At 36.1% G+C, this 13,672-nt stretch overlaps 1 protein-coding gene across 4 annotated transcripts in view; it reads right to left on the reverse strand.

Annotated features, from left to right (window-relative positions):
• Nucleotides 1-13,672, reverse strand: part of SCAPER (S-phase cyclin A associated protein in the ER) — a 521,195-nt gene that overhangs the window by 429,312 nt on the left and 78,211 nt on the right. For all 4 annotated transcript variants that reach the window (XM_059180289.1, XM_059180288.1, XM_059180286.1 and 1 more), the window contains 2 exons: nt 8,020-8,136; nt 3,075-3,235 (listed from right to left, as the gene is read on the reverse strand). In XM_059180289.1, coding sequence (XP_059036272.1) covers nt 3,075-3,235; nt 8,020-8,136 — 278 coding nt within the window. The remainder of the gene's footprint in view (nt 1-3,074; nt 3,236-8,019; nt 8,137-13,672) is intronic.

Here is a 13,672-nt window from a genome sequence, read left to right on the forward strand (position 1 = left end):
TTCCTGATATATGCACATGGATACTTTCAAGCCTAGTTATAATCAAGACCTATCATTTCATCTCAACCAAATGAGTCACTCTCATAAATAATCTGAGAGTAATGCTTTAAACAAAACCATGATATACTTTAATACCATGATTCCTTTAAGGTATTTTTTTGCAATTAGATTTAACACATTTTTCTCAGACTCTTTCACAATACAGAAACTAAACTTGGTTCCACATTCTCTTACCTTCTCCTAAGAGAAAAAACTCACAACTACTCTCAATTTTGGCAGCATAGACTACTACTACTAGTCTATACAGAGAAACCAAGGGCAATATACTGGGTAAGACTAAGGAGTATTATTTAAAATAAGCAAACATGACTTACTGAGGCCAAAATGGAAAAAAGAATATCTGTAATGTAAAGATGGCAAGGCATTTGTTATGTCCAATAGAACATTTCTTTTTGAACGAACACGTTCTAAAGGGATCTTTCATCAAAGAAAAAGAAAGCAGTACTCTCAGTGTGCTCCTTAATTCATAACGTAAATTCACTGTAATAATTCTAAAATCCAAGGCTCAGTAGAAGTATAAGAAATTCACTTGGGGGGGATGGAGGCAGCCCCCAGTAATAAAGTGTGGTCCCTGGGGTCCAACAGCCTCCCAACCACTGTAGTGACAGATGGAGTGGGAGGGCCTGGCAGAGTTCTCAAAGCCAGCCTCCAGGGCATGGACACCTACCTCACCAAGGGGCCCGGCTCAAGGTGTCCACTGCTCTGGTCCTCTGACCCATGGGCCTGAAGCAAAAACATGCCTGGAGACTGCCCACTGGCTCTTCTCTCTCTCCTCCCCTCAGCCTCTCTGCACTACCCCGGGCTAAAGGCAGGCGAACCAAGGCTCCAAGAGCAATGGTTTGATCTCCCACTACAAGTGAAGAATTCATCTTGGTTTTGGAATAGGCTTTCCTTATGGTTTGTATTTCAAGGACACTTAAAAGAGAGAAATCGCATAGCTCACCTACTGCCAGCTTGGCAGCATAACTTTTAGGAGTCAAGAATGAACACTGGGTTATTTCCTAAGATTGAGCCTTTAAAGTCCAATTGGATGCTGCATAGCCATGTGCACACTTGAACAAGAAAATGATCTCCCATCAAGATCTCCCTCTTCAACTAAATCAACTGCAGTGGTTGGAAGAATGGACTCCCTATCTGACCAAACTCAGCCAGACAAATTAAATCAGTCTTTTAGAGCAAGAAGTAAAGCTGTTGCAAGGGTTGCCTAATCAATTTCTGCTTGTACCACCACTGAGCAGTCCCCTCCATATATATAACACATATATATATGATATAAATATATAACATATATAATTGTAAAATTGCCACCTATATGTAGGTGGTGCCTACAAGGGTACCTGGCTAAGACTGTGAATGAAAGCTGAAATCCTTCCAGGCTCCACTCACCAAGCCAAGTTAATTGGTGTAAGGCTGTGTCTACTCAGATGATGTGGCTCCTTTTTCTAAACTGTACCAAGGCACCCTGTATGGGCTAAATGCTGTTCTGACCATCCTACTACCATATCCCTCTTCTACCCAGGATTATATTCCTTACCTCAGATGGACTAAAGATGCTCATGAACAGATTAGGCTTATAGTAAAAGGTGAAATATTTGACCCAAAATAAAATTAATTCCAGAGGTAAACTCAAAATATTACTACAGATATGAATTATATTTGTATTTTTATACATATAAATATACAGTTACGTGGATACACATTTCTATATATCAGAAGTTAGCACAACTTAAACTTAGCAAATGTGTACAATTAAAAAAATTCACTCTGGATTTCTATATAAAAATACTTTATGAAAGAAAAGAATTTTTTTTTTAACATTAGATAAACAGTTTTGGCTTTTTATATTCTAAGTTCAGACAATTTTGAGCTAAGAGAGAAAAGGTAATGTCTATGTTCCAAAAGAGATTCTGGTTAGATCTGATATGTTCTCATTTTCATTACTTCTCTTTTTGATTAATAAGAATCCCACTCCCTAGTGAGACTGCTCACTAGGGTACCGATCATGGTTAGTTGCTTCCTCCTGGTCCCCATCCTCCCCATTGTAGCAACAAATTTATCTTCCCAAATCAAGGCTGATACTATTTAATGTCCACTTAAAATTCCTTCCTATGACCTCTGCTTCTCCACTGTATACTCTAGGTTTTACCATTGTTGTCAAAGTCCATGAAGGAAATTCTTATGGAATAAACAGGCCCTTGAAATAATAGCCCTATTTATTTGTGCTCCATAATTATTTTCATGGTATAGAAAACAAATGTGTAAGCAAAGATAAACTGAGTATGATTTTAGTGCCAAAATAATATTCAAATATAAATGAAATGAAATGGTGACATGCTACTTAAAAGTGTACACTGCCTAGAGAATGAATTAGTAGTCAATTTTTTTCTATTTTAAGTCAAAAAAGAGTTATAAAGATTTCATAAATGAATTGACGAAAGAATGATTATCTTAAAGTTTACACAGGGCTTTGGGAGAAGGGGGTGGGATTATGGACATTGGGGAGGGTATGTGATTTGGTGAGTGCTGTGAAGTGTGTAAACCTGGTGATTCACAGACCTGTACCCCTGGGGATAAAAATATATGTTTATAAAAAATAAAAAATTTAAAAAAAAAAAAAAAAAAAAAAAAAAAAAAGAAGTGATGTAAAGTTTACACAGGGCAACCCTGAGATTAGAATGATCTGCATAAGCTTTCATACAGTTTTTAAGATTACTTTATTAAGATTATTTTAAGGCAAAGATAAATATGTAATGTTATTAGCATCAGTTTCAGGTAAAATATATAGAACTCCATATGCTTCTACCTGTCTACTATATAAAAAGATTGATTCAAAGTCATTTGCCATTTTGGGACCACTCAGTCAGTTAAGTATCTGACTCTTGATTTCAGCTCAGGTCATGATTGCAGGGTTATAAGATCAAGCCTGCTTCAGGATCCATGCTGGGCATGGAGCCTGCTTAAGAAACTCTCTCTCTTCATGAAAAAAACAAAAACAAAAAAACAAAGTCACTTGCCATTTTTGCGAGAAGTCTTCTGCACAGTCATTGGTGGGCATGATTGAGCCGGAACTACATCTGAAGCAGCAGGAGAGCCGGTATGATGAGCCTTCACTTTGTCAGCCCAACTAACACCTGTAGGAGCCAGACGGGGAGCAGCTACTGTGCCAGGCGAACCCCTATGGAGAAAATTCTGCATTAATAAATCAAATATAAAAGCTAAAATTTTTAAAATTTAAATATATACTTAGTATTATTTTGGGTCTCTTTTTCTGATTTTTCTTTATTATTTCCTTCCTCTACTAAATTTCAGCTAAGTATCTTTTTTTTCCAGTTCCTTATAGTATAATTTATTTGTTTTAATTATTTTTTTAATACAAGCATTTATAGACTAAATTTCACTCTAACATCTGCTTTTGCCACATCCCATAGGTTTTTGGAACATTGTATTTTCTTTTTCTTTGAGACATATTTTGATTAGCCACTTGATTTCTTATTTGGTCCACTGCTTGTGCAGCAATGTGTTGTTTAATATTTACATATTGAATATTTAATATTTACATTGTAAAAAATTTAAAAATTTGAAAAAAATTTAAAAGTGAAAAAATACCATGAAATATTATGCAGCCAATAAGAACTAATGCAATATGCATGATTAAAAAAAAAAAAGAAGAACTTGGGCTATTTCCAAATAAAAAAGCAATATAACATATTATTCCCCACTCATTTGGTTATATGTCACATTTCTATCACTGTTATTTACATCTTGTTTATTTAAATGAAATTTAGCACAGTTCAAAATTATTTCGACTTCCCCCCAAAAAATTTGAAATCTTAAATATATACTTAATACATTTAAGTTCTAAATAAATTGGGTGTGTATATCCACATATATGGAGTACCATACAACCAGAGAAACTGAAGTCAAATACAGTCATAAATTTATGTTGGTCTAATACTTCATTAATCCAATATAGTACAACATATTGTATGGGAACAGGGATAATATAAAAGCCCTCATTAATTCGGTTTAAAAGAAAATTTCAGTTAAATGGAGGATCCTTATAAAATACATATTTTATTTCAATTTAGGCATTTATTTTATTTCGATTTAAAAACTCCTATCTTTAAATAATATAAATGTGCATTAACTTGTCAATCTATTGACAGAGATACTATCAAAACAGGCTTTCGGGATGCCTGGGTGGCTCAGTTGGTTAAGCAGCTGCCTTCAGCTCAGGTCATGATCCCAGCGTCCTGGGATCGAGTCCCATATCGGGCTCCTTGCTCTGCAGGGAGCCTGCTTCTCCGTCTGACTCTGCCTTCCACTTTGTCTGCCTGTGCTCGCTCTCGCTCACTCTCTCTGACAAATAAATAAAATCTTTAAAAAAAAAAAAAACAGGCTTTCTCTTTGTGTACATTTCTTACATGAACCATGACCACAAGTATAATGCCTCATTGGCAATATCCAACTTCAGTCTCTTTAAAATGAAGTGAGAATTTAGTAACACCTCTTAAACATTCTAAGTGAATAATGCTCCTCAACTTTAACAATATTTTCCCCAATCTTTTGACAGCAAAACTTTAATAGTTCACCTTTATCAAAGCTTTATGAGAACTTTAAGTTTTCACAGAAACAATGACTCTTTCTGTATCATACTTAACCATTTTATTTAATATTTAAATTATGAGTTAAAATAACGAAGAAACTTAAATAAGCAAGTTTAGTTTACTATATATTCTGAGTAAACATTTAACTCAACCAGTAGGAGAAAAGTGAGTAGATAATTTAAAAGTAGACTATGAACCACAATTTTTCAGCACACCGAAAAAAACAGGTTTTACATTGATAATAAAGAGTGCCATTTAATCCAACAATATGATTATATGGAGATCAGTACAAGAACTTTTACCATGCATGCATTAAAGGCTTCCAATGTTAAAAGAAAACATGCATTATACAACATTCTGAGCCACAGACCAATGGAATACATAATATAAGTACATCCCTTAAAATGGTGCTTGAATATACAATTATTTGGTTTTGTTTGCTTATATACCTTTCTCCTATTCCATTAAAGTACAATCACTCTAAGTTTCCAAAATCCATTAACTTTCACCTGAGGCAATACTATTCAATAATCTCAGCTGAAAGCAAAAATTTGGTTCTGCCTAGCAACCTTAATAAGCTTTTACTAAATGCCAGGTACAATCTTAAGTGCTTGGGATACAGAAGATATGACAAGAATTTGTGTTAAAGATCCTAGCATGAGTACAAAAAAGAAACATTAAAAAGGTTGTACTACATGGCAAATGTAATAATAACACAAGTAGATGCAAGGCTCAGCAGTAACAAGAAATGAAGATGACAGTGACATGGTTGGAGTGAGGATAAAAAGCAATTAAGAAAGGTTAGGTTTTAACAGAGGAAAGAGAACTGACAGAGCAAACTATTTACCACCCCTCTATTACACATCCAGTATTAAGAGTCACTCTAAAGAATTAAGAGTCCAAACAAAACTGTCTTAAAAAACAGATTTCCCCAGGAACATTAAAGAAAAACAATAGTGAGGGCTGTTTAACAAGCTGCCAAAAGTTGCTGTAACACTTGGGGCAAACAAGGGTCTAAACAAAAAACCTTTAAAGGAAAATCTGGAGAATGGAATGGCCACAGGGGGCTTTGAAAAGCTCCTAAATGCTCCTGAAAATCAAGACGGCCACATATAAAAGTCAGGGTTCAGTGCATGCCCCAGAAAGATCTGAGAAGGCCCTAACACCTCACTTCTAACTAATCTTGAAGCTGTGAGGAGGCAGGAAGTGAATTCTAGAGCACTGAAGGTAGGTACAACGTATACACAGAACTAGGAAACTTCTGTCAAATCAAGTAGAAACTTTAGTGACTACACATGACAAAGAAAACAGACTGCAGAAAACTAGTTCAATAGTGTTGGGTTTTTTTTTTTTTTAAGATTTTATTTATTTATTTGAGAGAGAGAGACAGTGAGAGAGAGCATGAGCGAGGAGAAGGTCAGAAAGAAAAACAGACTCCCCATGGAGCTGGGAGCCCGATGTGGGATTCGATCCTGGGACTCCAGGATCATGACCTGAACCGAAGGCAGTCGTCCAACCAACTGAGCCACCCAGGCGTCCCAAGTTCAATAGTGTTTTTGAACAGTAACAATATTACCACCACAAAGCAGCCACAACAACAAATCCTGAAGAGGTAGCAATCTCCAAAGCTGCCAAATTACTTAAAATATTCAGTTTCAACAACAACAGAAAGTCACATGACATGCAAATAAACAGGAAGATATGACACATTCATACACAAAATAAAAGAACAGTAACTGAAACTGTCCTCAAGGAAACCCAGACATTGGGCTTCCTAGACAGACTTTAAATCAGGTACTATAATTATCTTCAAAGGATACTAAAGAACAAAAGAAAATTGTGTCTAAAAACTAAAGTATGCAAACAATGTTTCACCAACTATAATATCAATAAAGAGAAAATAAATATAAAAAAGTACTACACAGATATTCTGGAGTTGAAAAATATTAGTAACTGTAATGAAAAATTCATCAGAGGGGCTCAACAGCAGATTTGAGCTAGTAAGATAAACAATCAGCAAACTTGAACACAATCAAGGACAATCTTGAGGACAATCGAGATTATCTGAGAAACAGAATGAAAAAAGAAAACAACAGAAAAACAGAACCTCCAAGACCTGTGCAACACCATCACAAATCCCAAATCGGTATAGAGGGATTCCCAGGAAAGAATATTTGCAGGATATTTGCAGAAATGGACAAAAACCTTCCAAATTTGATGAAAAACATTCATCTATTCATACAAAAGGTTAAATGAACTCTAAATAGGATAAACTCAGAGACCTACATCACAATCAAACTATTCAAAGACAAAGATAAAATCATGAAAACAGCAAGAGAAAAGTGAGGCATCTCAAAATGGATCCCTAATAAGAATAACAGTTGCTTTCTCATCAGAAACCATGGGAGTCAGAAGAAAGTGAGAGGGGGTTCCTGGGTGACACAGTCAGTTAAGCATCCAACTCAGTTTCAGCTCAGGTCATGATCTCAGGGTTGTGAGACTGAGCCTCAAGTAAGGATCCATACTCAGCATGGAGTCTGCTTGAGATTCTCTCTTCCTCTGCCCCTCCTGCTCATTCTCTCTCTCCCTCTCTCAAATAAATAAATAAATCTTTAAAAAAATAAAAAGAACTTTTAAAAATTAAGAAGGAAGTAATAAGACATGTTCACAAGTCCTAAAAGAAAAAGACTTTCAACCAAGAATTCTATGTACTATGAAACTATCCTTCCAAAACCGAAGGACAAATTAAGATATTCTCAGAAAAACAAAAACCAAGAAAAACTGTCAGTAGCAGACCCGCCCAACAACACATCCTGAAGGGAGTCCTTCAGGCCAAAATGAGAGGACACTAGACAATAACTTGAATCTACATGAAGATATAAAGAACACTAGTAAAAGTAACTACACAGGTAAATACAAAAAATATATAAAAGTATGTTTTGTTTATAACTTTTTTCTATCTAATTTAAAATATAACCACATAAAACAATAATTATAAAACTGCATTGATGGGATTACAATGCATAAAGATACAATTTTCATGACAGTAACACAGCTTATGATATATATTTAGATCTTTTGCTGTAAAAGAAATTGCTAATTCATGTTATGAATCATTTAGCATGACATATGTTTATGGGTTTTAATTTCTGGATCCTAACTATAGTTGAATACATTATATTTCCTAAAAGCTAAATTTTATTCTCTTGGATTTTTTTTTATTCAAAAAATTTCAAACACATAACAAACATATACATGGATTTTTTATAGTGGAATATCAGTTTATAATACTGTATTATCCACAGATAATAATTAACTGTAATCCAAGTCAGTTTTTTTGAGTTCATCTCACCCAAAATTTAAGCTTCTTCGAGCATTTGATGTTACACTTATTCTATCTGTCGATGGACTTGGAATCACATGACGTCCTGGAGACATCTTCTTTACTTCCCAAGCCAAAGAAGTTGGTCTGTCAATTCAAATTATAGAAGACATTAAATTAACAGAGAATAAAGAGAAAAACCTAGTATTTTCCCTTTGTCGTTAATGGGTGAAAACATAACCAGGTCACAAATTTTCCCTAGAGTCACCAGAAAGTTTACCATATTACCCAATAAACCACACAGATGATGCATGTTCCAGGATTTTCTACACACTGCAGTACAGCAACATAACCCTATTTCTCTAAAAAAGCCATGGGTTTACAAAGACATGAGATATACTATTTACGTTTTAAAAGCCTCCACATACTCAGCTAAAAACATATTAAAAAGACAATTGTACTAAATCAGACTACTTATAAAAATCAACTTGTGTCTGCTGTCCTGGAAAACTGAGTTGCAGAACAGGACAGAAAAACAGTTTTGAGGGTTAAATGAAGAATACACAAGAAAATATGAAGTCCCCTTTCCTCTACATTAGAGTGGGAGCTTAAACATTTCCTTGCTCTTCGCTGGAAAAGCTAACTTCTTCACTGGCCCCAGAACTTTGAAAGGATGCACAGGCTATACTAGACTGTTTTCCAGGGATATTTGAGTGGCTCAGTCGGTTTAACCATCTGCCTTCCCTCAGGTCATGATCCCAGGTTCCTGGGATTGAGTCCCACATCAGGTTCCTGGCTTAGCGGAGAGCCTGCTTCTCCCTGTACGTGCTTGTGCTCTTTCTCTCACTCTTTCTCTCTTTCTAACAAATAAATAAAATCCTTAAAAATAAATAAATAAATACATAAATAAATAGATAAACTGTTTTCCTCTAGTAGCGTTTCCTGTATTTCTAATGGCCTCAGCACAACCCTCCATAACTCCCCAGAATCTCCTTCCCTCTTACCTTCCATTCAATCTAGTGGTTGTGATTTTTTTCTCACATTAAAAAGTAGTATTTGATGGGGCACCTGCAAGGCTCAGCTGGTTTATTTGACTCATGATTTCAGTTCAGGTCATGATCTCAGGGTTGTGAGATCAAGCCCTACATAGGCTCCATGCTGGGCATTGAGCCTACTTGAGATTCTCTCTCCCCCTCTCTCTCTGCTCCTCCCCAACCTCTATCTTTCTCTACCTCTCTCTAAAAAAAAAAAAAGTGGTATTTGTCATTAGAAAACAAGAAATTAAGATAAAAGATTATCCAAATAAAGTCTAAATTAATTGTCAAATCACCTTTCAGAAAGCTTCTAACAAATTACACCTCTACTAGATGAAAAGTGCCCATTTCCCTTGAACATTGCCAACAGTTAGGATCTTGTTTTAGAAATTTCAGTGGCTTATGAAAGAGATGGCATTGCTTGCAAAGTAAAAAAATTACTACCTGACACTTTATAGGAAGAGTTCGCTTACTCCTATGCTAGAGTTTTGGTCTTGTGAGGAGTTTTCTTTTACTTTTTAAAATATTTTCTTATTGATTTATCTAGTTATTTGGCGGGGGAGAGCATGAGTGGTGGGACGGGCAGAGGGGAAGGGAGACAGAGAATCTCTAAAGTCACGAGGTGTTTTTCTTATAAAAATTTCAATAATGGTGTGTGTTTTTTTAATTTTTTATTTTTTATAAACATGTATTTTTATCTCCAGGGGTCCAGGTCTGTGAATCAGCACTCACCAAAGCACATACCCTCCCCAATGTCCATAACCCCACCCTCCCTTCTCCCAACCCCCCTCCCCCCAGCAACCCTCAGTTTGACAGAATGGGAGAAGATATTTGCAAACAACATATCAGATAAAGGACTAGTGTCCAAAATCTATAAAGAACTTAGCAAACTCAACACCCAAAGAACAAATAATCCAATCAAGAAATGGGCAGAGGATATGAACAGACATTTCTGCAAAGAACACATCCAGATGGCCAACAGACACATGAAAAAGTGCTCCATATCACTTGGCATCAGGGAAATACAAATCAAAACCACAATAATGGTGTGTTTTTTAAAAAATTCATTAGCAAATTTTTTTTTTGTTTTTAAAAAAATCATATATTTTTATTATCATTACTAGTGAGGCTGATCTTTTTTTTTACTAGCCATTTAAATTTCTTCTTTGGGAGGGTGCCTGGGTGACTCAGTCATTTAAGTGTCTGACTCCTGATTTTGGCTCAGGTCATAATCTTGGGGTTCTGAGATCAAGCCTTCTGATGGCTCCATGCTCAGTGGGGAATCTGCTGCTCTCAATTTCCTTCTGCCCTGACCCTGCTTGTGCTCAACCTCTCTCTCAAATAAATAAATCTTTAAAAATATATAAAATAAAAAATAAATTTCTTCTTCGGGATTAGCATGTTGGTAACTTTTGTCATTTTTTCCACTGGGATTTTCATCATTTTCTAATTTAGTACTATTACTACTATTACTACTACTACTACTACTACTACTACTACTACTATGGTTACATATCCTTTGGCAGAGATAACACAACTACTTAAAGTTTAATCTTTTATGCAGAAAGGCAAATTTTATTCCTATTAAATCAAGCCTATTAATATTTTCCTTTGTGGTTTCTGCCTTTGTCTTATAAAGTCCTTACCCACAATAAAAATATATAAATATTTATCTGTTTTCTTCTCTATGTACAACTGCAGTTTTTACATTTGAATCTCAAATGAATTTTGATGCATGATTTAAGAAAGTAAGATGGATAATGTCATCTTTAGGGAATTTAAGGTTGTTTTCTATAACCAGGAGCTGCCTCAAAAAGCAAAGAGCAGATATGCTGATAACCAGTTAAGATAAAAAGAGAAATCTCAGGTATACTTCTGAACCATGGTACCAGGACAGCGTTCACCTTGGACTTGGCCTCAGAATCTTTCTTAATACTATCCTCAACATAGCCACTGCTACCTGACTGTAGTTTATAGGCAGGCAAAAAAAAAAAAAAAAAAAAAAAAAATCAGCTCATTTCTTATGCATTGGTGGTGATATTTGTAGACCCTTTTGGACATAAGAAACAGAAACTCAAGTTGAATGTAAAAAGTAAAAGAGGGGTGCCTAGGTGGCTCAGTGGGTTAGGCCTCTGCCTTCGGCTCGGGTCATGGTCCTGGGGTACTGGAATCGAGCCCTGCATCGGGCTCTCTGCTCGGCAGGGAGCCTCTTTCCCCCTCTCTCTGCCTGCCGTTCTGCCTACTTGTGATCTCTGTTAAATAAATAAGTAAAATCTTAAAAAAAAAAAAAAAAGAAAGAAAGAAAGAAAGAAAAAGAAAAAGAAGTTGAAGATTTACTCTAAGGATATAAACTATATAAAAGGTCAAGGACATCCAAGGTGGGGAAAAACTGGAATAAAGAATCATGAGGATTAGACCAAGAGGAAAGAAGCATAAAAGCAACAATCTTAAACTCTCAAAGACCACATGATTTCCTTCATCCCTGATTCCCCTTGTATATCTATTCCATTTTCTTTGAACTTGCTTTCTTCTACTTATCTTCACAAGAACAATAGAGCCACCAATCTCTGATCAGCATGATGATCCCTTAACTTGGTTCAACCCAATGAAGGAATGTATCACCCCTAAATTTAATCACTTCTCAGAGGTTAAGGGTGAAACTGCTTGGTACAAATGTGGACTAGGCCTGATCTACCCAGGGACTGTAGGTAAAGCAAGTAAAAACCGTATCAAAACTTGCTATTACGAGAGGAGAGATAAGTCAGTCAGGGAAAGACAAACATCATATGGTTTCATTCATCTGTGGAATTTAAGAAACAAAACAGATGAACATAGGGGAAGGGAAGGAAAAATAAAGATGAAAACTGAGAGGAAGGCAAACCATAAGAGATGCCAAACTCTAGGATACAAACTGAGGGCTGCTGGAGGGGAAGTAGACAGGGGGAAGGGATAATTGGGTGATGGGCATTAAGGAGGGCACTTGATATAATGAGGACTGGGTGTTGTATGCAACTGATGAATTACTAAATTCTACATTTGAACCTAAAAAGAAGAAAAGAAAAAAGGGGGGGAAAAAGAAACAAAACAAAGGTTGGGGGAGACAAACCCCAAAACCGATTCTTAACTATAGAGAACAAACAGATGGCTAGAGCCAGGGCAGGGGAGGAGGGGCAGTGAATGCGTGAAACAGGCAAAGGGGATTAAGAGTACACTTATTGTGATGAGCATGGAGTATATGTATATAATTGTTGAACCACTATTCTGTACACCTGAAACTGATATAACAGTGTATATTACTACACTGGGATTTAAAAGCATTTTTTTTTTCATTATGAGAAACAAAAATGTTACAAGGACCAACACAACATGGTTTCCCTGGATTTGGTTTCCTGGGGATCAAGACTTTCTGGATTTATTGCGTGGGATTCCTTCACTCCCCTGGTTTCCCCATGGTGCTGATAGGACACAAAACCTGTTCTTTACTGGATGATTCCACTTATAGAAATTGAACCACGGTTAAATCCAAGCAAAAGAGGCAGCCTAGGCCTGTCTTCTCTGGGAGAGAATGTATTATAGTAGCTTCATGTGACTTGGCCTAGTCCACAAGGGATCAGGTCTCATTTATAAGGATAAGTGAATATCTGCCTTTGCACATATCCGAAATAATACTAAGTCTAGCTGATCATCAATCTTTGGAATATCTCTCAACTCTCCCCATTGCTACTACTCCAGTCTGAGTAGCCATAATCTATAAACTAAACTGCTGTACCTCAACCTTACCACACTACAGCCAGAAAGATCTTTTAAAATCACAAATCTGAGGTCACTTCCTTACTTAAAAACATTTTATGGTTCAAAATAAAGTCTAAAGTTTTTATGATGCCCACAGAACTCTACATGATCTGGTCCCAGCCTACTTCTCTAGGCTCAACTCATGCTACTACTCCCCTTGTTCTCTCCATTTCAGTCCTGCTACACTCAAAATTCCTTGACTTACTATGCTCTCTTCTACTTCCAGGTTATCACATATACCATTCCCTCTACATGCGGTTACTCTTTTACTTTCGTTGTCATGCCGACTCCTACATGATATTTCTGTCTCACTTAAATACGACCTCCTTGAGTAAGTCTTCCTGGATTCAGCAAACTGGTTGATGGTGCTTTTCCTTATATCCCCAAAGTACACTGTATTTTCATGACACTTTGTACACTGTTAAGTATTTAACATTAATTTTTCCTGCAAATGCACTATATACTTCATGAGGACAGGGACTGTGCTTGTTTCCTTCTTCGCAACAGTCCCAGAGCCTGGTGCATAGGACTTAGGTGTTGTGTGGGGATTCCAAATAAAAGTTTCTGAAATCAGATGAACCTTGGCAGGGGGGGAGGCAAACCATAAAACAAACTTTTAACTATAAAGAACAAACTGAGGGTTGCTAGAGAGAAGGTGGGCAGGGGGATGAATTAAATGGGTGATGGGTATTGAGGAAGGCAACTATGATGAGCATTGGGGATTATATGGAACTGATATCTTACTAAATTCTACTCCTGAAACTAATATGACACTATATGTAATGTAATATTACATTTTTTAAATGTATATTATTTTTAAATATTGAAAAGAAAAAAGTGAATGTTTCTAAAGTAAC

This window comes from Mustela lutreola, chromosome 7 (genome assembly GCF_030435805.1).
Source record: "Mustela lutreola isolate mMusLut2 chromosome 7, mMusLut2.pri, whole genome shotgun sequence".
Lineage (NCBI taxonomy): Eukaryota > Metazoa > Chordata > Mammalia > Carnivora > Mustelidae > Mustela > Mustela lutreola.